We start from the raw sequence: 27,613 nt of genomic DNA, 5'->3' as shown, positions 1-27,613 counted from the left end.
GGTTTGATCTTGCTGTCCAAGGGACTCTCAGGAGTCATCTCCAGTACCATAGTTCAAAGGCATCAATTCTTTGGTGCTCTGCCTTTTTTATGGTCTGGCTCTCACAATTATATATGACCACTGGGAAGACCATAGCCTTGACTATGTCGGCAGAGTAATTTCTCTGTTTTCAACATACTGTCTAGGTTGTTATAGCTTTCCTGCCAAGAGGCAATCGTCTTCTGATTTAATGGCTGCAGTCACCATTTGCAGTGATTTTAGAGCCCAAGAAGAGGAAATCTGTCACTACTTCCACCTTTTCCCCTTCTATTTGCCATGAAGTAATGGGGCCAGATGCCACGGTCTTAGATTTTTTAATACTTAGTTTTAAGCTGGTTCTTCACTCTCCTCCTTCACCCTCAAGAGGCTCTTTAGTTCATCTTCACTTTCAGCCTTTAGGGTGGTATCATCCATGTATCTGAGGTTATTGATGTTTCTCCCACCTATCTTGATTCCAGCTTGAAACTTATTCTTCCTGGCGTTTCTCACAATGTGCTCAGCGTATAGGCTAAACGAGCAGGGTGACAGCAGACAGCCCTGCTGTACTCCTTTCTCCATCTTGAACCAATCAGTTGTTCTATACCGTGTTCTAACTGTTGCTTCTTGATCCACATACATGTTTCTCAGGAGTCAGGTAAGATGGTCTGGTATTCCCATCTCTTTAAGAACTTCCCACAGTTTATTTTGATCCACACAGTCAAAGGCTTTAATGTAGTCAATGAAACGGAGGTAGATGTTTTCTGAAATTCCCTAGCTTTCTCTGTGATCCAGCAAATATTGGCAATTTGATCTCTGGTTCGTCTTCCTTTTTTAAACCCAGCTTGGACATACGGAAGTTCTTTGTTCACATGATGCTAAAGCCTAGCATGCAAAATTTTATGCATGACCTTGCTAGCGTGGGAGATGAGTGCAATTGTGCAACAGTTAGCACATTCTTTAGTACTACCCTGCTTGGGAATTAGGATGAGGATTGACCTTTTCCAGTCCTGTGGTCACTGCTGAGTCTTCCATATTTGTGGACATGTTGAGTGCAACACTTTGATGGCATCATCCTTTAAGGTTTTGAATAGTTCTACTGGAATTCCATCACATCCACTAGCTTTATTAACAGCAGTGCTTCCTAAGGTCCATTTGACTTTGCTGTCCAGAATGTCTGGTTCTGGCGACTGACCACACCATCATAGTAATCTGGTTCATGAAAATCTTTTTTGTATAGTTCTTCTGTGTATTCTTTCCATCTCTTACTGATCTCTTCAGTGTCTACTAGGTCTCTACTATTTCTGTCCTATATTGTGCCCACCTTTGGGCGAAGTGTTCCCTTGATATCTCCAATTTTCCTGAAAAGATCTCTAGTCTTTCCCCTTCTGTTGTTTTCTTCTCGTTTTAGGCCCTGTTCATTGAAGAAGGCCTCCTTACCTGTCTCTGTGCTGTTCTTTGGAACTCTGCATTTAATTGGATATAACTTTCCCTTTCTCTCTTGCTTTTTGCTTTCTCTTCTTTCTTTAGCTATTTGTAAAGCCTCCTCAGATGACCACTTTACCGTCTTGCTTTTCTTTTTCTTTGGGATGGTTTTGTTTGCTGCCTCTTGTACAATATTACAGACCTCTGTCCATAGTTCTTCAGGCACGCTGTTTTCTAGATCTAATCCCTTGAATCTGTTCATTACCTCCACTGCATATTCATAGGGGATTTAAGTCATACCTGGCTGGCCTACTGGTTTTCCCCGATTTCTTTAGTTTTAAGCCTGAATTTTGCTATGAGAAGCTGATGATCTGAGCCACAGTCAGCTCCAAGTCTTGTTTTTGCTGACTTTACAGCTTCTCTATCTTTTGACTACAAAAGTGAAAGTAAAAATCACTCAGTCAGATAATTTTATTTTTGGTATTGGCCATTTGGTGGTGTCCATGTGTAAAGTCGTCTCTTGTGTTGTTGAAAAAGGGTATTGCTATGATCAGTGCATTCTTTTGGCAGAATTCAGTTAGCCTTTGCCCATCTTCATTTTGTTATTCAAAGCCAAACTTGCCTGCTACTCCAGGTATTGCTTGACTTCCTACTTTTGCATTAAAATCCCCAGTGATGAATAGAACATCTTTTTTTGGTGTTAGTTCTAGTTGGTCTTTTAGGTCTTCATAAAACTGATCAGCTTCTTCAGCATCGGTGGTAGGGACATAGACTTGGATTACTGTGATGTTGAATGGCTTGCCTTGAAAATGAACTGAGATCATTCTGTCGTTTGCATTTTGGACTCTTTTTGTTTATTGTGAGGGCTACTCCATTTTTTCTATGGGATTCTTGCCCACAGTAGTTGGTACAATGATCACCTGAATTAAATTTGCCCATTCTGGTCCATTTAATCAGTCCATTTCTGGTTCACTGATTCCTAAGATGTCAATGTTTATTCTTATCATCTCCTGCTTGACATGTCCAATTTACCTTGATTCATGGACCTAACATTCCAGGTTCCTATGCAATACTGCTCTTTGCAGCATTGGATTTTACTTTCATCACCAGACACATCCACAACTGAGCGTCGTTTACACTTTGGCCTAGACGCTTCATTCTTTCTGGGGCTATTAATAGTTATCCTCCACTCTTCCCCAGTAGCATATTGGACACCTTCAGACCTGGGGGACTCCTCTTTCAGTGTCATATCTTTTTGTCCTTTTATACAGTTCATGAGGTTCTTATGGCAAGTACACTGGGGTGGTTTACCATCCCCTCCTCCAGTGGATCACATTTTGTCAGAACTCTCTGATAACCCATCTGTCTTGGATGGCTCTACACGGCATGGCTTATAGCTTCATTGAGTTATACAAGCCCCTTCACCATGACAAGGCAGTGATCTGTGAAGGGACAATGCAGGAGACCCAGGTTCAATCCCTGGGTTGGGAAGATCCCCTCTAAGGAAGTGTCAACCCACTCCAGTATTCTTGCCTGGAGAATCCCATGGACAGAGGAGCCTGGCGGGCTATAGTCCATGGAGTCACAAAGAGTTGGACATGACTGGGCAACTAACACTTTCACTTTTTTTATCCCCCTGTTATGTGTTGGCGATATGATTAATTATAGCAGTTTGTGTATTTCAACTCTTCTTAGGGTACTATCTTTTTTGTCTCTCCCTAAGAGAGAATCTATTCTTACAAGGAAGACCTGTAAGGAAATTAAATGTTGAAGACAGTTTTATGTTGATTCAGAGAGAGGAATATAATTTGGGGAGTCAACACTACCCTTTATGCCCCAGTGTGGTACAGTATCCTTTCTGCTTGAGGTTCTGTTTTTTAAATGTCTTAACTCCAATGTCTTGATTAGATTCTCTTCTAAATAATTACATTCTTTGCAACTTAAATGTCTAGTTATAAAATGTCCTTTTAATTTTCTGAATTATTAATTATACAGACCTTTTATAAATTCTGATAGTTAGTCCTTACCTTTATTTCTGCTCATACTCTTAACTCCTTCTACCATTCTCTCTTCACATTCATCTTATGCTGCAGTGCAGCTTTTAAAAGTTTAGTCTTTGCAGATCTCTACAGTTGATAGTCCTTGTTTTATATTGACTACCAAATTTAACACTAAACTCTTTGAGAACCATTTGTTTGGTGCTTATTTAAAGGCTTTAGAAGTACTTCTCTGTTGGTCCAGTGGTTAAGAATTCGCCTTCCAATGCAGGCAGTGCAGGTTTGATCCCTGTTTAGGGAACTGAGAAAGCCCACATACCATGCAAAGACCCAGCATAGCCAAAAATAAATAATAAAGGCTTTGGGAAGCTTTGTAACATTTCCTAAATACAGAGGAAATAAAAGTATTTCCACATTACTCAGTTTATAGATAATTATCTTCAAAACACAGACCTTGGTATTTGGCCATAGGAAAGGGTTTTTTGGTTGTTTAATGTTTTATTTTCTGTTTTCTACCATCAGTTTTCATTAGCTTTCCCCCTACCTTTGGACCATTAAAATATGTACATGGTGAAATAAATTTACTAAGAACAAATTGAAACCCTCTGTAATTTCAGTCATTGTTACACAGCAATAAATTGGGCATCAGAGAAATAGTTGGGTTTCTATATGATCTTTTCATATTATTTTTGGGAGAAAGGAAGTAAGTGTTATTTTCAAGTTTATTGGTATTTTGAAAATACCACAAAGAGGTTCAATAGATAGTTATTTATGCTTATGGAATTTTTGCTGCTAGAAGTTTTAGCATAACCATAAACATTTTGTACTAGGTCTTTGGGAAACTTTCACTTGCTAATAAATTTTCTAATCTGCATTGAAGTCACTTAAATTAATTATTTGAAAATGTCTTTAAGTTCTAAGCTTTATTTTATGAGGTTTTCCCTGTGTTTCCTAATTGCAAATAATTGTAGACTGTGTGGATTGCTGGTCTTTATAGGCAAAGGTGCTGACTTTAAACACAGTGAATGGGGTAGCACATGTGGCTCTCAGAAAACTACAGTTCATTTACTTAAAGTTTTATTTATTTAGCTTATATTTTACTTATGGACAGATAATATGCCTTTATGGAAAAGCATTTCTTGAAAGGCAAGATGTATTTGCCCAGTTCCTTGAAATTGGTGTTTTAAGGCTGCCTTTTTCGAGATGTTACTCTTATCATGTAGTTGTAAAATGTTTTGAACATAGGATTATGTAAGTATAGATAAAGAAGTGCATGTTCAGTTGCAGGAATTTTCAGTGGTATCATGAGGAGAAGGTAATGTTTATTTCCCCCAAATTTTATGTTCTCTAGAGGGTATGGACACACGTTCTTCCCTGAGCACCACACCTTTCCCCTTTCCACCGGAGTCTCTGTGAACTGAGGTTTGGGCAGAAGTACTGGGGCAGCAGTGGGTGGAGGTTGGGGGGTGTTGGGGGAGAGATTGTAGTAAAGAGGAGGCACAATGTGAAGGCAGGGAGTGGAAGGTGAAAGGTCAGGCTGAGGGTTTATGCTCTGTCTTCAGCTCTACAAGAACAGACTTTTGCCAGCATGATCACTGCTGTTGGCACCAGAAAGCATCAATAAGTGTATATCAAATAAATGAGGACATCAGTAAGTTTCCACAGACTATTAAGAATCCCTGTTCTATACACTCACTTTGAAAATCTGAGGTGGGGTGACTAAAAATCCTAACTCGAGAATACTTTATTCATTATCAGCAGAAGAAAAGTAAAGGGATAACTTGCCATGTTTGACTTTATATTCAGTACTTTCTTAAGTATATCCCAACAGACCCAATTTTATCACAGTTCTCTTTTAAGTGTCCCTGCCTGTAAACCAGGGGCTTTCCTGGTGGCCCAGAGGCTAAAGCGTCTGCCTGCAATGCAGGAGACCTGGGTTTGATCCCTATGTTGGGAAGATCCCCTGGAGAAGGAAATGGCAACCCACTTCAGTATTCTTGCCTGGAGAATCCCATGGACAGAGGAGCCTGGTAGGCTACAGTCCATGGGGTCCCAAAGAGTCGGACACGACTGAGCGACTTCGCTTTCACTTTCACGTGTAAACCAGTTGATTGTTGCTTATTTTGGAAAGAAAAAAAAAATTTTTTTTCTATCCAAGCCTGAAGTCTTTCTTTGCGTCTGAGGGCCTCCATAGGATGCCTTTAGCCTACTTATACATATTTCTTCTACTGTTTAAAAGATCTTCCTGCTCCTGCCCAGTGTCTCTCCATAAGGTCTTCCATGTGTATCTGGTTTCCTTCCCCCTTACATGCCTTTGTTCCAGCAAAGAGACTCTTCTTTCTGACCAGGAACAAATCTAGGTTTTGTGGGAATGCTCTTTAAGAAAAAGAAAATTAGATAACCAACAGGGACCTACTGTTCGACAGAGGGGACCCTACTCAGTATTCTGTGGTCATGTGTATGAGAGAAGAATCTAAAAAGGAGTGAACACATGTGTGTGTAACTGAATCACTTTGCTGTACACCTGAAGCTAACACTACACTGTAAATTAACTACACTCCAGATAAAATTTTAAAAAAAGAAAAACATTGATTTCATTTACATAATTAGAGGTGCATCTGTGCTAAGTTGCTTTAGTTGTGTCTGACTCTTTGTGAGCCTGTGGACTGTAGCCCGCTAGGCTCCTCTGTCCATGGGATTCTCTGGGCAAGAATACAGGAGTGAGTTGCTATGCCCTCCTCCGGGGATCTTCCTGACCCGGCGATTGAACCTGTGACCCAGGGATTGAACCTGCATCTCTTATGTCTCCTGCATTGGCAGGCAGATTCTTTACCACTGATGCCACCTGGGAAGTCCTAATTAGAGGTACAAAAGTGAATATTTATTTACAGTGAGGAAAGAAATCACAAAAATGGCAACTCAAGAATTGACAAATACAAAATTCAGAAAATAACATAATTTTATATTCATTTGTATTAATATTTCCCTAACATGTTGCTGTGAAATTTTTTTCCAACATTTTTTGGCTGCTTCCACTTTGATTACCTCTTCATATTACAACAATTCTGTGACATTTTCTAAAAAGAGATAAAAAGATAATTCGATGTCTTCCATAACATGGTTGACCAAAGTATGCTTTTTGTTACTGATAGATTTTAAAAGTTTCTTTCAGCTTCACAAATGCTGTTGTTGTTGTTCAGTTGCCCAGTTGTGTCCGACTCTTTGTGAGCCCATGGACTGCAGCACTCCAGTCTTCGCTGTCCTTCACTGTCTCCCGGAGTTTGCTCAAACTCATGTTCCTTGACTTGGTGATGCCATCTAACCATCTCATCCTCTGTCACCCCCTTCTCCTCTTGCCTTCAGTCTTTCCCAGCATCAGGGTCTCTTATGAGTGAGCTCTTTGCATCAGGGGGCCAGAGTATTGGAGTTTCAGCATCAGTCCTTTGAATGAATATTCATGATTAATTTCCTCAGGTATTGACCAGTTTGATCTCCTTGCAGTCCAAGGGACACTCAAGAGTCTTCTCTTAACATCACAGTTCAAAAGCATCAATTCTTTGACGCTCAGCCTTCTTTGTGGTCCAACTCTTACATCCATACATGACTACTGGAGAAACCGTAACTTTGACTATGCAGACCTTGGTTGGCAAAGTAAGGTTGACAACTGCTATTGGTGACATGATATAAACTTGTTATATAAACAAGTTTATATAAACTTGTTATATAAACATGATATAAGATTGTTATATCATGATAAACATGATATAAGATTGTTATCAACTTTGGGAGAACTCTAGCAAGTATCCTTCATATATGGGCTGTAGGATTGCAAGGCTACATTTTTTCTTGTGTACTGACTACCCTGAAATACTCTTTGAATTGACACATTTGTATCATGGTATGATCTACCCTGCACATTTCTGTCAGCATGTTCAGTGGCCCAGCAACATCTTTGTACACAGGACAGTTAATTGTAACTCAGCCACACACGGAATTGATTGAGGACCACATAAATATTTACCATTAAACCTAAAATCAATATATCATCAGTTTAGCTTTCCATTTAGGAACCCCCCAAGTGCCTACAGCTACTAATTCAACTGACAGGGGGATCGTGGTAAAAAGAGGTAAAATGAAAAGAAGCTGTGGTTAACGATCTATGTTAAGTTTGTGAGGAAAAACATACTGTCTTTGCACATTTTATAAAAATAATTGGTCATTTGTAACAGAGTTGGAGAATTCACATTCCTAATTTCAAAATATATTACAAAGGTACAGTAATCAAAAAGAGTGTGATACTGGCATTAAGACAGGCAAATAGACCAATGGAATAGAATAGAAAGCCCAGAAATAAACCCTTGTATATAAGGTTGAATAATCTTTGACATGAGTGCCATGACCATTCCATGGGGGAAACAGACAGTCTTTTCAACATGTGGTGTTGGGGATTTTGGGTATCTATTTGCAAAAGGATCAAGTTAGACCCTTATCTTACACCATATACAAAAAATTGTCAAAAAAAAAATTGTCAAAGTGGATTAAAGACATAAGCTTAAGACCTAAGACTTTGAAACTCCTGAAAGAAAACACAATAAAAGCTTCATGACATTGGACTTGCAATGGTTTTTTGGATAGGACACCAAAAATAGCTAAAAAAGCAAAAATAGACAAATGGAACTACATCAGACAAAAAATTTTGAAAATTTTGTGCATCAAAGAACATAGAGTGAAAAGGTGTCCTACAGAATGGGAGAAAATATTTGCAAATTGTGTATCTAATCAGAGATTAATATCCAGAATATATAAAGAGCTACAACTCAACAACAACAAAAATCAAATAACATGATTTAAAAATATCCAAAGGGCTTGAATAGACATTTCTCCAAAGACGATAACATAAATGGCCCATAAGCATATGTAAAGACACTCTGCATCACTAATCAGCAAGGAAATGTAAATCAAAACCACAATGAGGTGTCATTTCACACTCATCAGGATGACAACTATCAAAAAAAAATAAAAAACAAATAACATGTTGGCAAGGATGTGGATAAATTGGAACCTTTGTGAACTATTGGTGGGATTATAAGATGCCATAACTTCTATGGAAAACAGTATTAAGTTTCTTTGAAACTATGTCTTCTACATGACAAATTCCAACTCATTCTTTGAGACTCAGTTTAAAATCTTACCTCCTCTATGAAACCTTTTCTGACTTACAGCAGTTCTTTGTATTCCTAGAGCGTAACTATCTTATATCTTTATTTGTATTTTAATTATGGAACTCACTATGCCATATTTGAATTATGAATTTTCACATCTCTGTCCTTCAGGGTGTTAAAATCCTCTTTGTACCCTCCTGGGCTTGGTTCTAGTATAGTACCTAATACATAGTAGATCCTAAAAAATGGTTCTTGACTGTATGAATGAATGGTGACTTCAGAGTTTGGAGTCTTTTTTTTTCTTTTTTTGTCTCTGCTATCTGGCTTACAGGATCTTAGTTCCCCAGCCAGGGATTGACTCTGGGGCCACAGCAGTGGAAGTGCTGGGTCCTAACCCTGGACTGCGAGGGGAGAACCTGGAGTCTTATTTGGGTTGATTGGCCTTACTATACTTTGTGGTCACAGATTGCATTCTTATTAACAGTAGTAGCCAGTTACTTTATGATAGAAGCTCTTCTACTTTTTAATATGTTGCGTGTTCTCTGTACCTATACTTCTGCCTCCATCTGATCCAGGCTATCTTCCCTCACCTAGAAGGCTATATTCACCTTCCAACTTGTCTCTACTTTTCCTCATGGTCCTTGGTAGCGTATTTTCCATAGGCAAGCCAGGATCAGCTTTTGAACATGTAACTCTGATCCTGTCTAGAGTGGTTGTAAGACCGGCACGGGTCCTTGGAATGCTTACTTTGGGAAGTTTTAGAGACTTTTGTCCCACTTTATAGGAAACATATTAAAAGGTATCCACATCCTGTATTAAATACATGGTTTTATTTATTTATTTTTTATCATAGATAAAAGAATTTTAATTGTTTTGCTTTTGACATTCTCTGGCTACAAATAACTGACTTAATTTGTAATTACCCTAAGATTTTTTAATGATTAACATAGCATTTTTTGCAGAGTGAGAATTGTTTTCAAATGTAGTGAAAACTTAAGAAATGCTTACCTTAATGAATGGAGTTGCTTGGTGTTATAGTCTGAGGACACTTAAGCATTTATTAATTTTTATCATTATAATTTTCTTTCTGTATGTTGGACTTGTAAATATATTTTTTCAGATCCCAAACATTTGCCTAGACCCTCGAAAAGCTTGTAGATCCCAGGTATTAAGTGGAGAGTGAATAATGGATAAAATGGCACTGTTCACTCTCCTTTAATATTCTTCTGTGACTTTACATTCTTCTTACAATAAAATCCTTTCCTTTCTGTGACCTGCAAGACCCAGTTTGATCTACTTTCTTCTACCTTCATCTCCCACCTCTCTCCCCAGGCATCTGGCCTAACCTCCTGATCATCCTTCTTGTTCTTTGAACACTCAAGTGGTTGCTTTTCTTTTTCTAAAATTTGTTTTTATTTTTTATTTCCTTTTGGTTCTGCTGGGTCTTTGCTGTTGGACAGGCTTTTCTCTAGCTGCGGTACATGAGCTTCTCATTGTAGTGGCTTCTCTTGTTTTGGAGCACAGGCTCTAAAGTTGTGGCTGTGGACTCAATAGTTGTGGCTCGCAGGCTCTGGAGCACAAGCTCAATAGTGTGGCGCACAAGCTTAGTTGCCCCGTGGCACGTGGGACCTTCCCGGATCAGGGATCGAACACTTGTCTTCCACACTGGCAGGCAGATTCTTTACCACTGAGTCACTGTGGAAGCCCAAGCAGTTGCTTTTCAACTCAGCTTAAATGCCCCTTCTGAGAAAAGCCTTCCTTAGCTCCTGGTATAAAGTGAGTCTCCCTCAGTTTTACCATAGTCTCCCAGGTAGCTCAGATGGTAAAGAATCCACCCGCAATGCCGGAGACCTGGGTTCAATCCTGGGTTGGGAAGATCCCCTGGAGAATGGAATGGCAACCCACTCCATTATTCTTTCCTGGAGAATTCCATGGACAGAGGAGCCTGGTGGGCTACAGTTCATGGGGTTGCAAAGAGTTGGACATCACTAATCGACTTTCACTTTCACCAACTCTTTAATTCCTTTTGAGTGAGTTTCTTTCTCCCACGAGGATATTGCTCCATGGGGGAATGAACCTACCTTATTTGGTACTGCTGTATCCCCAGCACCTAGCACAGAGTCTGACACATACAAGGCAGTTAGAATATACTTGTTGAACAAATAAAGAGTTCTATTAATAAATTTTATAGTTTAACAATTCTTGCATTGTTGTTGTAAACTTTTCATGGTCATAATAAATTATGCTCTAATCTGCTAAGTTCTATTTGCTGATATTTTACTTGGGATTTTTGTGTCCATCTTCACAAGTCAAGATTGATCTATAGTTTTATTTTTTTGTATCGTGTCTTAGTTCAGATGGGTATTAGGAAATACGCTAGCCTCCTAGAATGAATTAAGAAAGATTTCTTTCTATTCTGTAAGTTTGAGAACAGTATGGATAATGTAGAGATTATCTGTTTGGTAGAAGAAAACCACTTGTGCCTGATATTTCAGTGGCTAGTTCTTTGAATATCTTACATATTTCTGCTATGGGTTTTTGTTTATTTTTGTAACTTTTCTTGAATTGACCTTCAATTCAGTTCAGTCACTCAGTTGTGTCCGACTCTTTGCGACCCCATGAACTGCAGCATGCCAGGCTTCCCTGTCCATCACAACTCCCAGAACTTACTCAAATTCATGTCCATCAAGTCAATGATGCCATCCAGCCATCTCATCCTCTGTCGTCCCCTTCTCCTCCTGCCTTCAATCTTTCCCAGAATCAGGGTCTTTTCCAGTGAGTCAGTTCTTTGTGTCAGGTGGCCAAAGTATTGGAGCTTCAGCTTCAGCATCAGTCCTTCCAGTGAATATTCAGGGTTGATTTCCTTTAGGATTGACTGGTTGGATCTCCTTGCAGTCCAAGGGACTCTCAAGAGTCTTCTCCAACACCACAGTTCAAAAGCATCAATTCTTTAGTGCTCAGTTTTCTTTATGATTCAACTCTCCATACATGACATACAATATCCATACATGACTACTGGAAAAACCATAGCTTTGACTATACAAACCTTTGTCGGTAAAGTAATGTCTCTGCTTTTTAATATGCTGTCTAGGTTTGTCATAGCTTTTCTTCCAAGGATCAAGCATCTTTTAATTTCATGGCTTCAGTCACCATCTGCAGTGATTTTGGAGTCCAAGAAAATAAAGTCTGTTACTGTTTCCATTGTTTCCCCATCTATTTGCCATGGAGTGATGGGACTGAATGCCATGATCTTAGTTTTCTGAATGTTGAGTTTTAAGCCAGCTTTTTTACTCTCCTCTTTCACTTTCATCAAGAGGCTCTTTAGTTGCTCTTCACTTTCTGCCATAAGGGTGGTGTCATCTGCACATATCTGAGCTTATTGATATTTCTCCCTACAGTCTTGATTCCAGCTTGTGCTTCATCCAGTCCAGCAGTTCGCATGATGTACTCTGCATATAAGTTAAATAAACAAGGTGACAATATACAGCCTTGACATACTCCTTTCCCAATTTGGAACCAGTCCATTGTTCCAGTTCTAACTGTTGCTTCTTGACCTGCACATAGATTTATCAGGAGGCAGGTAAGGTAGTCTGCTATTACCATCTCTTCAAGAGTTTTCCGCAGTTTATTGTGATCCACACAGTCAAAGGCTTTAGCATAGTCAATGAAGCAAAAGTTAGTGTTCTTATGAAATTCTCTTGCTTTTTTGTGAGCCAGTGGATGTTGGCAATTCGATCTCTGGTTCCTCTGCCTTTTCTAAATCTAACTTGAACATCTGGAAGTTCTCAGTTCACGTACTATTGAAGCCTCACTTGGAGAATTTTGAGCATTACTTTGCTAGCGTGTGAGATGAGTGCAATTGTGCAGTAGTTTGAACATCCTTTGGCATTGCCTTTCTTTGGGATTGGAATGAAAGCTGACCTTTTCCAGTCCTGTGCCAGGGGACCTTCCCAACCCAGGGATCAAGCCCAGGTCTCCTGCATTGCAGGTGAATTCTTTACCATCTGAGCCACCTGGAAAGCCTAAGAATACTGGAGTGGGTAGCCTGTCTCTTCTCCAGGGGATCTTCCCAACCCAGGAATCAAATCAGGGTCTCCTGCATTGCAGACGGATTCCTTACCAGCTGAGCTAGCAGGGAAGCCCCTTGAGTTGACCTTGGTAATTCCTGTTTTCTTTGACTATCATCCATTTTATTTAATCTTCAGGTTTATTGACATTAAATTATATGTAATTCTCTCATAATTAAAAAAAATTCTCTCCAGATCAGTAGTTATAATGTCCCTGTTCTTAGCCCTAATGTTAATTATAACTTTTCTCTTATTTTTAGTTAATGAGAACTTCCAAAGGATTATCCCCTTTTGTTAGTTTTTATTTTTCATTAATCTTTAAAACTTAATTTAAAAATTTATTTTTATTGAAGTATAGCTAATTTATAGTATTGTGTTAGTTTCAGGTGTGATTCAGCTTTACATATATTTTATATATTCAGTTATATATGTGTATATATATATACACACATATATAACTGTATATATAAAATATATGTATATATATATACCTATATATATATATATATAGGCTTCCTATATATATATATAGGCTTTCCAAGTGGCTCAGTGGTAAAGAATCCACCTGCCAATGCAGGAGACATGGGCTCAATCCCTGGGTCAGGAAGATACACTGGGGGAACAAATGGCAGCCCTCTTCAGTATTCTTGCGGGAATAATCCCACAAACAGAACAGCCTGGTGTTGACTGAGCATACACATTATATATATATATCCAGTTATATATACGTGTGTGTGTGTGTATATATATAGATACAGATATAGATATTCCTTTTCAGATTCTTTTCCCACATAGGTTATTACAAAATATTGAGTATAGGTCCCTGTGCTATACAGTAGGTCCTTATTGGTTATCTATTTTATATATAGTAGTATTTTATATATGTGTGTATCTGCTAATCCCAACCTCCTAATTTATCCCCCCCCCTCCCCTTTCACCTTTGGTAACCATAAATTTGTTGTCTGTGTCTGTGTCTTTCTATTTCATTAATAAGTTCATTTATATCATTTTTTTAGATCTCAAATATAAACAATATCACATGATAGTTGACTTTTATAACTTTTCTCTTATTTTTAGTTAATGAGACCTTCCAAAGGATTATCCACTTTTGTTAGTTTTTGTGGCTTACTTCAGTTAGTATGATAATCTCTAGGTCCATCCATGTTGCTACAAATGGCATTATTTCACTTTTGTGGCTGAGTAATATTCTTACATATATATATGCCACATGTTCTTTATCCCATTCATCTGTTGATGGACATTGGGTTGCTTCCATGTTTTGACTATTGTAAATAGTGCTGAAGTGAACATTGGGGTGCATGTCTCTTGGTTTTCTCTAGGTATACGGCCAGTTATTTATTTTTTTAAGACAAAGTTTTTAACTTAGGTATAGTTGATCTACAGTAGGTTAATTTCTGCTGTATAGCAAAGTGATTCAGTTATACATACATATATTTTTACATGCTTTTTCATTATGGATTATCTTAGTCCCTGTGTTATATAGTTCCCTGTGTTATATAGTAGGACTTGTTTTTTATTCATTTTGTATGTAATAGTTTGCATCTGGTAACCCTGAATTCCCAGTCCATCACCCCCATATCCCCTTCCCCCTTGGCAACCACAGGTCTGTTCTCAGTGAGTCTTTTTGTTTCATAGATAGATTCATTTTAAAACAAACAAAAATTTTCTGAGTCGATAAAGATTCAGTCTACTCTTCTTTTTACTTTTACTTTATGTTTATAATTTGGTCTTTATTTTCTTTTTTGAGTTTGTTACTCATTTTCTAGATTTTTGGGTTAAATGTTCAGTTTGTCATTTTCAATCCTGTTTCCTCATAGAAATATTTTAGTAGTTGTTATATAATCACCAAAGATGGCAACATTGAAAGATAACACTCATTTGAGTATATAAGTTCTGGCTTGTTTTAAAAGTAAGCTCATTTTTTGTTACATTGTATCCTCACCTTGTAATATAATTTAAAAACACTAGTTGCTAATATAAAAAAGTACAATAAATATAAATATATCAGGAAGTCCAAAATGTCTGGGAATACAGGAAAAATATGCCTTTATTATACTACTTTCTTTTAGATGAACAATTGGATTAATTGCTTTAAGTTTAGAGATAACTCACCAACAGAAAAATTCCCTGGAGGTTGAAGAAAATTAACAATCATATTATATGAAAATAGAATTAATATTTTGCTTTAAAATTTGTCCCTGTTTCTGGACTTCTTGTGCAGCTTGTTATTTAACAGAAAGGAATACGTATACATTTGTATACAATAATATCTGCATTGAGGAGTGGAGACTTAGCAATATTTAGTTTTCTAAAGAAATTCTGTCCATCACAAATTAAAACAAGGCAGTCATACAGTCTCCATGCATTCTAACGTGTTGAGTATGTTCCACATAAGTAAGCTTTCCGTAACTCATCTGGAAGGTATTGGAAGGATAAAAATAGACTAAATGTTCAAAATTTCCATCCTAGGAGTTTCCTGCTTTTGCCTACATCTCAATTGTCAGTCCAGGTCCTGGCTCCTACTCCACTCTGGTCTGTGCAAAGACAGTGGAAGCGTTTACGCCATAAATATTCAGCCTGCCAGATCGTCTGGGCATTGGCCTCTGCCTGCCCTGAAACAGCTCCTTTCCTGCTCTTCTGTCAGAGTGGAAAAAGGGAAGGAGGGAGACTGGACAAAGACCCAGCAGCCAGGATGACAAACATGTGGGATTTTAAAGGGTTCATAGGTTTGTTTTCAAGGAATACAGGGCTTACAGAATCCATCCGTGCTCTGCTGGTTGGCATGTCAGATTATGCTCTGTCAGCCCAGCTCGTTTGGGGGAGTCACACTGTGGAATCCGACCCTTTCTGGTTCACAGAGCATAGATGGAGTCTGATGGTCACAGGGCACATTTGCCCGCTTTCTGTCATTTTAGTTACCTTGCTTCCTTAAGCAGTCCTTAAATAGATAGAAATGAGTGTCTGGAAACTATGTGACTTTTATTCCTTGTCTTTGGATGGCACATTTCCTCAGATCAGCCCAGCACTTCTGAATGGAAGTCTAAGTCATTCATTCATTCATTTCCCTACTATGCAGGCTAGGTAGGTGTCGGGCCCCACACAGCAGTGAAGGAAGATGTAGTGTGTCCTTAGGCATACTAGGAATAATCAACTGCAAGCAAGTTCTTTGACAATTAATAAATTGCAGTTATGACCAGTGCTATGAAGAAGTAGTAAAGGAATTATGGGAGTGTTAAACAGGAAGGCCTAGTCTAGACGGGGAGGGTCAAGGAAAACTTTCCTGGGGTAATGACTTGAGATGGCAAGGATAAGATGAAACAGAACTGCTAAAAAGAAAGAAACAGAGAGTACGGTTTTTAGGGCTGAAAGGAACCAAAGATACCATCTACTGATGGCCGATCCTTACATTCCACAAATGAGAAAACTGAGGCCCAGAAGGTGAAGGGAGTTGCCTGATTAAGGTTACACAGCTTGTTAGCCCCAGGGCTAGAGATGCAAACCCAGCACGGTTTTCTTAGGTGGGTAGGAAGCAAGGTGCACTGAGTCAGAAGGGACTTAGGCATGGGGGAAACCAGGCAGGTTTAAATTTAGCGCTGCCTCCAGGTCAGCTGAAGAGCTACTTCTTCAGGTTGGGGAGGGCATTAAAAGTGACTCATCTGACAGTTTGCTGTAGCCTAGTTTGGGGTGAGGGGAGGAGGTACCAAACATGCATGCACCTGAAACAATAAATGTGGCGATCCAGTAGTTAAGACTCCATGCTTCCAGTGCTGGGGGCACAGGTTCGATCCCTGGTCGGGGAACTTGAGATCCCGCATGCTGTGCAGCATGGCCAAAAAATAAATAAATAAATAACAATTAAAATAATAAAGTAATTTTTAAAATATAAATATGGAGTTCAGTTGGGAGACCACTCACTGTTCTGTAGCTGTCTAGCTGTGTGACGGAGAGAAGGCACATAACCTCTCTGAATTGGAATTCACAGCTTATAGTTTGGTATATTTCCTTTCAGTCTTTTCCTGTGCATTTTAGGAGCTTGTTAGAGATCAGTTGTGTCCTATATTTCACCTCAGTCTTTGAAGACGAAAGTCTCCTGTTTGGGTAAAATATTGTTTAAGTCCCCCTTTAAAGAGCAGTTTGCCAGCCTGTGCTTGCCCAAACATCCAGAGAATGACTGTAGCAAGTGAGCCAAGCTCCAGGATCTGTAAGAATCGTTAGCAACTGAGCATATTTCTATAAAGCAATAAAGGGTTTTCTATTTTGTTCATCTGTTACCCTTATGCTGTTGCCACTTTCACATTCAGTGTGTGTAGGTGGAGAGTATGAGATAACAGCGTTTCACAGATGAAAGTGAGTGGAAAAGGGCCGCTTTCCCTTTAAGGCAGTTTCAGCCCAAGCTCCCGCCCCTTTCCTGATTGACAGACCTACCCGAAGTCACATGATCCGCCTCTATTTGAAGGTCACAAAAAGCTGCTTCCTTTAGAGACAGAGGGGGAGAGAGAGAGCAAGAGGGAGAGTGAGTGTGAGAGTTAGTTCAAGCCAAAATGGCCGACAGAGTCTCTGCTGGTTTCTGAATATTTAAAATACAAAAAAACAGATAGACAAAAAGAAATCATTTTTTGGACCTTTTTTCATTTCCATTTCTACCTTGTATGCCTCAATTTGCTGGATTTAAGCACTGCTGCACTTTATGAGGTTGGTAAATATTTTCGATTTTTTAAAACCAATTGATTTATATGGATCTTGTCTAACCGTTTTCACTAGTGGTGTTGCAAATCGACATTTGTCTAGCATGGAGACTGGCTTCAGACATTTCGTGAATCTGTGTAAATCAGACCCGTGATGTACTTTTGGTTCGGCATTTTAGAAATGGAAAAGCCTTGGTAAAATATTTAATTTTGAAGTCACTTAATTGCACTTTTAATTTATATGCAGATTTTCATCCTCGTTTGTGTCTTGCAAATAAATGAAGCTGCGAGTAATTGAAAATTTGATATTTAGAGGTTTTTTTTAAAAAAAAAAAACACAGACCTCTCCCTACCCCCTTAAATCTGCTGCAAAAATTTGCATAAATATAAATGGGTTTGCATTCTTTCGGCTGCTAAGGCCGACAAAGGATCTGGGAGGGCAAGCACTACCACGGGAAAGCCTTTTTCTTTTTTTCTTAAAGCTTGGCCATCCTTCCTAGAGAGATGTAAAACCTAAAATAAGACCTGATACATTTTAAACATCAGGCTGGGGGCGAGTGAACACCAGCAGGTTTGGGGTTTGTAGATTCCCCGGCTTGAAAACCTCCCAAGCAGTGTGTGGATCACCCCTCTCCTCTCGGCGCGCGCTCATTTGCGCTGGGTCTCTGTGTGTGTGCTTCAAATGTGCAGCCAGATGCGCTTTTATTTTGATCGTGGTTTGAACAAATGGTGGGAGTATCTTGTAAACATGGTGTTTGAAAGATAGAACCGCTCATCACCCCGATTAGGAATTATTTCTCTCTGTTTCTCCCTGTGGGTTGGCCGCCTCCGTTTCTCACGGCTTACAATTTCTGTTTAATTTTATACGGATGAACTGGGCTTTTCAGCACAAATTCAGCTTCTGTATGTCTAGTTGTCTGTTTTGGCCACGTATTCATTGTGAAATGGTCGTATCTGGTCACCTCAATAAGTAGCTGTACGTGTATGTCTGTTGGTTACCCTCGAAACTGTGTGCAGTGAGTGCCCTGAAGTTAAATTCCATTACTCCTAATGCAGGATTCTAGAAAGCCTGGGGATGGGGAGGGAAGAGGACTGAAAACTTGCCTTCTCAGAGCCACCTCCCCCGATCGTTGTGAGTGTGATGTAATGCTCTCGGTCTGGTGGGCTGAAAGGATTGTAGTTTGTGATGTGGCGGGGAAATAGCCCTCACCCCTGGGGAAACTACCCCATCCCCCTCAGCATATCCCTGGCTCGAAGAGGCCTTGTTTTCTTTTCTTTTCTTTTTTTTCTCCTAATTTGTATCCTCCTGATTTATGCCTTAGCATATTGGCATGAGAAAGAGACTGTTCTTCTAAAGCTGTTACAAAGTATAGTTTAGAAAGGCCATTTAAAATATGCAAATTGAATTGTCATATCCCCATCATTAAATATGTAGACTTGGATTAAAGGTAATTAAGCATAAATGGAATAATTTTGATCAGAAGGAAGCAGTGGGGCTTTTTTTTGTTTCCTTTTTAATTAATCTAATTATAAGATGCTTGCTGGGCCTGAAAGTGTTAAAAAAAAAAAATGGGAAAAATGCTGGACCATTTTGAAAATTTGACAGTCTGCAAGAGGGTGTGTAGTGCTTTCAAAAGCTTTATTCACTGTTAAAATGGATTGGCCTCTTGTGCTGAAAATGGCCTGTTTCTTTGGGCCAATTGTTTGTAGATGAAGGGACTTTCACGCTAATTTAACAAAAAGACGTTCCATTGGAATTCATAAAGATAATTAAAGTCCTCTGTCTCTAAAGAGCAAGTATTTTATTATTTTTTTTTTTAAATTAATGTTGTTAGTAGCAATGGAAATGAGTGGGGAAGTGACAGTTTAAATTCAGTGTAAATTTTTTTGGTGGTAGAAGTTCAGCTTTTGTGTAAGATTGGAAACATTACATTCAAAAGGTAATCTGGAACAAATTTGTCTCTTAGAAAATTTTTTTACAGCTTGAATTTAAAGGAAAAGACGTAGAAATTACCATAGTAATAGAGAGCGTTGCTTTGTGGTAGACCTGAGGAAAATTAGAGTTCTGATTTTTGTTGTTGTTTTTTTTCTGAAAATGAAAGCGCTTATTTGGGGCTTTACTTGTTAGATGATTCATTTTATGCCCATTTCCTAAGTTGGCCTTACAGAAGAAGAATGAGATGAACCTCCGCTTTCCACATTTTGTCATTAGCTTGTTTTTTTTGGACTATGTAAACATGTGAATAGCAGGTTAATTCAGTTTGCAGAGCGGAGGGACCAGAAGCAGGGTGCCTGCTTTCTAAGGCAAGGAGGAGAATAATATAATGAACATTTAACAGAACACCATCTGATTCTTTGAAATGTTTTGGTAAATATTCTCCTCGCTAGACAGGTTGAGAAGTGTGATAAATAAGACCTGGTTTCACGTATGTTAAGCGTTATGGCTCTGGTGAGTTTCAGAAGCTCAGCTGCCATTTTGGATCTAAGTTCCTGCAGAGCCAATCCTTATGGCACACCAAACTCTGGTAATTCAGGAGCAAATAAAAATGAGTTATACATCAAGCATGCAGGTGGATAGTACTTAATTTGTGCCTTTTGTTGAAGTTTTCTTTCTGTTGGCACTGTGAAATGAAGCTTTAAAAACTTCAGAGATGTGGCTGATGTTATGAAGAGCAAAACGCAGAGATACTAGAACTTGCACGTTGTGGTTTTTAAAAATGAGGCAGTGTACGCAGAGGAAGTTTCTGTCTGGAGAAAAAATAATATAATCTTCACTAAAGTCTCCACACCCCCAATGCCTATTTCCTTTTGCTGGGTCTACTTGTGATATTATAGTGATGTTACTATTCACAATGCTACTGTGTTGCAGAAAGAAATGTCACAGATTCATTATTAAGATTTTACTGAAACATCACAAAAATTGATAGAGCGGTTTAATCAGAAGTGGTATCTTATTTTTAAACTGTTTTTCAGTCCTTCTATCTGCATACCAGAAAGGAAGCGTCGGCGTCTTTGGTATATGGCGCAAACTCAGCTCCGTTGTTCAGCTTTGAATGGCCATTTGTTATTCTCTTTCACCACTGGGACAAGTCATTTAGAAATCAGCTTCTAAAAATTGAAGCAGAGACTTAGAAGGCTTTTCCAGCTCTTAATCCTACAAGAGACATGGAAGGAGTGATCTGTGGTGATGAGACCTTCAGGTTCTGCAGAGTAGGCCCCAGCAGATAACAGTAGTAAGGGGTTAGGCCTCACCCTACCCAGATGCCCCAGGACTGAAAAGTTTGCAAGAAATTTAATTTTTACAACTCAGTATAATCATTGACCTTCTGTCATTTAAACTGGACAAGACCCTGAGGCAACACAGATGAATGTACTTTGTCCCAATCCTAAGGAGTACCACTCTAGCGAGGGAGATGCCCGGTGAAAGAACCAGTCGTCTTGGTGCTCTGTAAGAGGTAGAGCAAGTCCCTGGTGCGTAAGTAGCCTGAGTATCTGTGTGAGGAGAACCCTTGTTTAAAGAAGCCAAATAATTACTTCTCATTAATTTTTAGTTGTCATTTGGCTGTTAGATTTTCTTTAAGTGGACCTTGTGATTTAAAGGTGGGGTTTCTGACCATTGACTGGGGAGTAGGGCAGCCTAGGCTAATTGTTTCCTAGTACAGTATTGTTCAAGGATTTACGCTAATCCGACTTCCCTCACCTGCTTCTTATGATTAGAACTGGTGGTGGAGTGGGGTGGGGTGGGGTGAATTGAAGCCACTTGGCCTGAAAAGGGATTTAACCCATAATGGTGACATTTTAACATGTTTTCCTTTCTTCCTTCAAATATTCAGCCATCATTTATGCTAGATGCTGGTGTAGGTGCTTTGAGAGCTAAGAATTAATTTGGTCGGCCCAGGGCCCCCAGTAACCACTGGTTCATGTGGAAATGTTTGCCATCTGATGACTATCTAACCTACTGCTTTGGGTTACAACTAGGGTAATGCTATAATTCCTTTCACCTGATCGTTTCCTCACTGATAATCAGGGAATGAATGGTAATTTTTGCTTCTGGTTGTTCTAGAGACTTCCACTTAAGGTTTGATGAGATAGTCATTTTATCCATTATTATTTTTTTTAGCTGTGCAAAATTGTCTTTTAAATGATCTGAGAACCCTGCATGATCAGTTATCGCCCTAGTTCCTCTAGCACATCCCTCAGTGTTCTTTTAATGCCCTTCAGGTGTGTCACTCGGACTTCCCTGGTGGCTCAGTGCAGGAGACCTGGGTTTGATCCCTGGGTCAGGAAGATCCCTTGGAGAAGGAAATGGCAACCCACTCCAGTATGCTTGCCTGGGAAATCCCATGGACAGTGGAGCCTTGTGGGCTACAGTCCATGGGGTCGCAAAGAGTCGGACATGACTGACGATTAAACCATCACCAGTTGTATCAGTGTCTGAAATCATATTATTTGTATGTGGCACCTCACTCCCCACAACCCAAAGCAGACTTGAGTGTTGTGCGTGTTGCTCAGCCTTCAGTGTCTAGAATAGGGCTTAGCACAAGTGAGTACTCAGTAGAAATGTTTTTGAAGTAGACCTGAGTATAAGGTCACCAGGACCAGCTATGTGACCACCAACCCCTGTTTCTTCATCGGTAAAATGGACACAATGCTTTGTTGTGAAGCATAAAGGAAATGCTGGAACGAAAAGACCAGCACCTAGTCGCGTTGCTTAGTAAGTGTTTCCTTCCCCTTTGCTCTGTCTCTTTCTCTCTTTGTTCAATAAACCAGAAAGGCTGTAACGGCCCCACAGAAGCCTCGGTCCTCTGATGGCTCCCAGGATTGGGACGCTCAGGCAGTGATTGCGCGAAACCTCCGCCTGGACGAGGACAGGAGCGGCGCTGAGCCCTTTCTTTTGTTCAAGTCTCTACATTCCTATGGTCTGATGTCGTCTCTTCATGCGCTCCAGTTTCCTTCAGGCTCTGCCCCTGTGGTGTATCCACATTTGCTTGGCTGCTTTTCATACATTCTGTGTTTTGCATCAAAAGGTTCTCAACAGTTTCAAATGAATTGGTCTTAGAGTTTACAAGGCAAAGGAGAACAGAAAATGCAGTGTTTTTTCCCTTCATTTTTATTATTCTGAGCCTGCACATAGAAACTCTATTTATTTAACCAAACTGCTAATAGTTTTGACTCAGAAGACAGATACAATTAAAATTTAGGTCAATTACCCACTTGATACAATGCTTTTGAATTAATAAAGATGACACATAGCATTCATTCATTGACCTTGGACTGGAATTTATTTCAAAGAAAACCATTTTTATCTGTTAATTCATTTCAGCAAATAATTATTGAATACCTGTTACCTGCCAGGCATTGGAATAAGTGCTAGCATAGGAGTTTTATAGTAGGGAGATTTTCTTTCCAGGTACCATTATGAAGTTAGAAAGAATATAAATGCAGGGAGCCTGGTCAGTCCTCAGGGTGTTGGACAATTACGAAAGAGGGACACGCAATCCACATAGAAGGACCAGCTTATGCAAGGGCCCTGAGGCAAGAGAGGAATTCAGCATATTTGGAGACCTGTATGTAGAGTACTTGGACATGGTTGGAGCGTGATGTGTGTAAGAGAAAAGATAATCTGGGAAATGAAAGGTGAATCTGAAAAGGTAAACACTGGTGAGATGTAGAGGAGTCTATCAGTCATGTTTGGAAGTCTTTATCTTGAGAACAGTTAAAGAGTTCTCAGCAGGAGTTTCACCTGTTCACGAGAGTTGTTGAAAGATATGGTCTAGTCACCCTATAGAAAGTGACTGGAAGATTGAGTGTAAGACCGGATCGTATTGCAGTAATCCTAGGTAGTGGTGGCCTGGACTAACAGCGAGTTAGGAAGAAATGGATAAATCCAGAGACATTTAGGAAGAAGATGTCATAGAACCTGATCCTTGAGGATCAGGATTGGGGAGATAAAAGATCACACCTCTGTCTCTGGCCTGGGCTACTGATGAGATGGTTGTACCATTCACGGAATTAGGGTCCCTTTAGATAAGAGACAGATGTGGGATTGAGAAAGTGAGTTCAGTTTTGGAGTAAATGAATCTTGGGACATCTAACTGAAGGTCAGGGCTTCCCATGTGGTGCTGGTGGTAAAGAAGGTGCCTGCCAGTGCAAGAGATGTAAGAGACGCAGGTTCAATCCCTGGGTTGGGAAGATCCCTGGAGGAGTAATTAGATACCTGGCTGGAGATAAAAATTTGAGAATCATCAGTGGTCCCAACTTTACCAAGATTTTCCTTTTTAAGTTGATTTCTTTGGTAAGCTGTCCACAAGGGACAATGTGCTGTGCAAGTGCTGTTGGGTACTGTCGAAAGGACACCCTTAGAAAAAACAGGGTAAGACCACAGATGCACTCCCATTACTACTATGGTTGCTGTTGGGAATACGGAAGGAGTTTCAGGGAGGAGAAAGGCTAACTTCAGCTCGGTTGATGAGAGAAGGCTTTATGAGGACCTTTTATTTGAGCTGAGCTTTAAAGATTGGGCTTCCCTTGTGGCTCAGCTGGTAAAGAATCTGCCTGCAATGCGGGAGACCTGGGTTTGATCCCTGGGTTGGAAAGATACCCTGGCGAAGGGAAAGGCTTACCCACTCCAGTATTCTGGCTTAGAGAATTCCATGGACTTTAAGTTGGACAGGACTGAGCGACTTTCACTTTCTTTAAAGATTGGGCAGAAGAGCAGACTTGAGGGCAGGGCATTGCAGCTGGAGGAGGGCTGATTGTGTTCAGAGGGGACTGAAGGGTGGTTGGTTGTCTGTAGGAGAGCTGGGATGCCTGCCCAGTGGTTTGGATTGCTGCGGCAGATAATGGGGATCTGTTGAAAGTCTGATAGCAATGTGATCTAGGTGGTATTTTGAGAATACTAGTATGGCAGTGGGGCAAGAGGAGGACGGGCGTGGTGGGGTTGGAAGAGGGGAGGACTGAGGGGATAATTGAGACAGGCAGGCCAGGTAAGAGGCTGTGGCGAAGAGGACTATTCCAAAAGGGCCTACTGTAAGACTGTGAGGCTAGAGGAGGTACCAGGGACCCCGGGTGTTGAAGGTGAATGATGAGAATCTTCAGCAAAAGATGCAGAATTTCAGGTCAGACATACCGAGTTTAAGAAGTTGATAGGCCTTCCAGATGGACCTGGTTGGCAGGTGGCTGACAATGTGGAACTGACGCTTGAGAAAGAGTTCAGAAGCAGAGATAAAGAATTGGAAGTCCTCCATGTAGAAGTGATAATTGAAGCTGAGAGGGGGATGAGGTCACCATGGAAGTGCAGAGAATGGAAAAGAGAACTGATAATGGGGCCTTGGGGACAGGAAGAGAAAGTGGACCTGGGAGAGGATTAAAGAAAGGTGCTTGTGCAGGACAGTCAGTCAGAGTCAGGAGAAGGGAAGGACTTCTCAGTGTCAGATGCGGTCAGCAGGTTTTGGGGTCACACAGGAAGAACAGTGTTTGGTTATGGCAGCCTCCCAGAACCTGCTCGTGGAAGGCATTCTGGTGGGAAAGGGTTGGGAATCATTAGGTTAAGTCAGCACCATTCAGTGGAAATAGAATGTGAGTCATGTGTTATTTTACATTTTCCAAGAGTCACATTAAAAAAAATAATAATAAGCAGGAATTCCTGGCGGTCTAGTGGTTAGGACTATGCTTTCACTGCCAAGGGCTCAGGTTCTATCCCTGGTTGGGGAACTAAGATCCTGCATGCCATGTGGCCAAAACAGACACAGGTGAGATTAATTTTAATAATATCTACTTTATTTAGATATTTAGATGTGCAAAATAATATCAATTCAACATGTAATATATTTTAAAATATTAATGGGATATTTGATATTTTTTTTTAAATATTCAGTTTTTCAAAATCTGGTGTTTGTTTTATCCTTACAACGCATTTCAGTTTGAACATGAAATTTTGTTAGAAATGCTTGATCTGTATTTAGATTTGATAAAACTTGTAGTTGAAAAAGTAGGGGCTTCCCAGGTGGTGCAGCGATAAAGAATCTGCCTACTGTTACAGAAGACGCAGGTGTGATCCCTGGGTCGAGAAGATCCCCTGGGGTAGGGAATGGCAGCCCACTCCAGTGTTCTTGCCTGGAAAATCCTGTGGACAGATATATCCTGACAGGCTATAGTCCATGGGGTCGCAGATTTGGATACAACTGAGCCAGACACTTACACAGTTGAAAAAGTATATTCACATACCCAAGTTTTTCCCAACATACAAGTTTTCTAGTAATGGAAGTAAATTAGCAATTTAAGAAAAAAAAAATTTTTTTGACTGTTGCCTTGCAGTTTACGAGATCTCAGTTTCCTAAAAAGGGGTTGACCATGGACGTAAAATCCTAGAATTCTAACCACCAGACCACCAGGGAACACCCTTAAAATTTAAGTTAAACAAAATTCATTTGAAAATTCAGTTTCTCTGTCACAGTACCCTCATTAAAAGTGCACACTAGCTGTGTGTGGCTACAAAATTGGACAGGGAGCATTTATGCAAAGTAAGACAGGTACTTGCAGGTACTGTGCATTTTGGAAATAGCCAGATCATCACTAAACATTCTTCCCATGGCAAAGCATTTCATAGGATTGGTGTTACTTAGAACACATGTGGGCTTATGCTTATGAAATTTTTAGAATTGGAGGGGTCAAATCCTAAGTTTACTTGTGAGAAGATGAACTTTTTTTTTTTCAATGTGCAGGTTCTAAAGTTTAAAACAAGGAATTGAAAAAAATTGTTCAGGTCAGCAGGATGGTACGTTGGTAAAAGTTTTTAAATATAACCAATTTGTGTCCTATTAGAAACGCTAGGTACAGAGGTTTACATCTAAGGAAGGGATAGTCAGGGAGATTAGGATGGACATGTACACACTGCTGTATTTCAAATGGGTAACCACCAAAGACCTGCTGCGTAGCACAGGGAACGCTGCTCAGCGTTGGGTGGCACCCTGGGTGGGGGAGTTCGGGGACAGTGGGTACGTCTGTACGTATGGCTGAGTCCCTTCGCTGCACCCCTGAGACTTTCACAGCATTGTTCATCGGTTGTACCCTAACACGAAGTAAAAAGCTTTTAAAAAGTAAATAAAAGCAGCTTTAGCTGGAAGGGTAGAAGCACTGCTGCCCCCTTTTTCAACTCTGTGGAGCCAGTGAGATGAGTGGTTTAGGTGGGAGGTGACATCAGAATTCCAGGGTTCTCAGAAGCTTTCAGTCCACGATCCCAGTCTTCCAGCGTGGGTAGAGGTGCATGAGGGAGGGGTAAGGGTGCCAAAGGCTAATTATCTTGGGCTTGAATCTCACTTCTCTTTGGCAGGCTGTTTGGCCGTGGACTACTCATTTTGTATTTCTTGACATCTGGTCCAGTATAATATTTACTAAATATGAGTGGTTTATAAAAAAGCAGGTTCAGAGATTTGTATTATATTTAGTGATCTCACTGATTTATACTGCTAGGTAGTTGCTAACTACAGCTTCTAAATAATAACCTGTAAAGATAGAAATGATCCTGAGTTGTGCTTGGAACCAAACGTTGTTCACACTGGAAAGTCAGGCATTGGTTTTGGGTTGGTGCACAATTCCATCTTGGTGGGCATAGAGGACCTTATTTTTCCATGAAATTTTCTTAAATTTCATATTCCTATGAAATGCAAGAATTTGAAGTGTTAGCTATTTTCTGAAGTCCTGTTTTTTAAATCAATACGAAAATTAATTCCTTACCTTTTTGTTTTCCTTTAGAAGTGCGTTTCAGTTATCCATGCCTTTGTTAAAAACAGCCATACTGTGTAGTGGTGGGCTTACGTGATGCCCTTCATTTATTTTTTTATATTTATTATTTGTTTTTATTTGGGTGCACTGGGTCCTAGTTCTGGCACTGGAGATCCTCAGTGTACCTTGCAGCATTCAAGGTCTTTAGTTGGGGCATGTGGGATCTACTTTCCTGACCAGAGATCAAACCCAGGAGCCCTGCGGAGCTTGAAGTCTTAGCCACTGGCCCGCATGATGTCATTTAATGGCTTAATAAGACCAGAGACCTAGCACAGGATCCCTTGTCCCCTCTCAGAGCCCAAAGCAGTGAGTCTTGTACCTCTAGATGCCATTGTTTGTGTGTTTTTTTTTTTTTGACCCTTTGCTTGCAGAAAATAATTGCTGCTCTTTTATGCCAAGAAGTTGCTGTTTTTAAGCTGAAGTTAGATGGCTAATTGGGTAGCTTAGAACAGTGGCTT

The 27,613-nt window shown here is 39.9% G+C and overlaps 1 protein-coding gene and 1 long non-coding RNA gene across 8 annotated transcripts in view; both read left to right on the top strand.

The window, feature by feature from the left end:
- TNRC6B (trinucleotide repeat containing adaptor 6B) overlaps positions 1-27,613 on the top strand; it is a 242,216-nt gene that overhangs the window by 97,972 nt on the left and 116,631 nt on the right. Inside the window, exon 1 of one of the 7 annotated variants that reach the window (XM_061124486.1) lies at positions 17,165-17,379. The exons of the other annotated variants lie outside the window; for them this stretch is intronic. Within the exon in view, the coding sequence (XP_060980469.1) occupies positions 17,375-17,379 (5 nt within the window). The 5' untranslated portion in view covers positions 17,165-17,374. Of the gene's footprint in view, positions 1-17,164; positions 17,380-27,613 lie in introns of those variants that run through there. 7 annotated transcript variants of the gene reach the window in all.
- LOC133043549 (uncharacterized) lies at positions 17,389-22,631 on the top strand. Its single transcript, XR_009689722.1, has 2 exons — positions 17,389-20,843; positions 22,143-22,631. It is a non-coding gene; the product is annotated as an uncharacterized LOC133043549 (long non-coding RNA).

Source organism: Dama dama, chromosome 22 (genome assembly GCF_033118175.1).
Source record: "Dama dama isolate Ldn47 chromosome 22, ASM3311817v1, whole genome shotgun sequence".
Taxonomy (NCBI): domain Eukaryota; kingdom Metazoa; phylum Chordata; class Mammalia; order Artiodactyla; family Cervidae; genus Dama; species Dama dama.
Note: the sequence above shows the minus strand (reverse complement) of the source record. Positions and strands in the feature narration are given on the sequence as shown.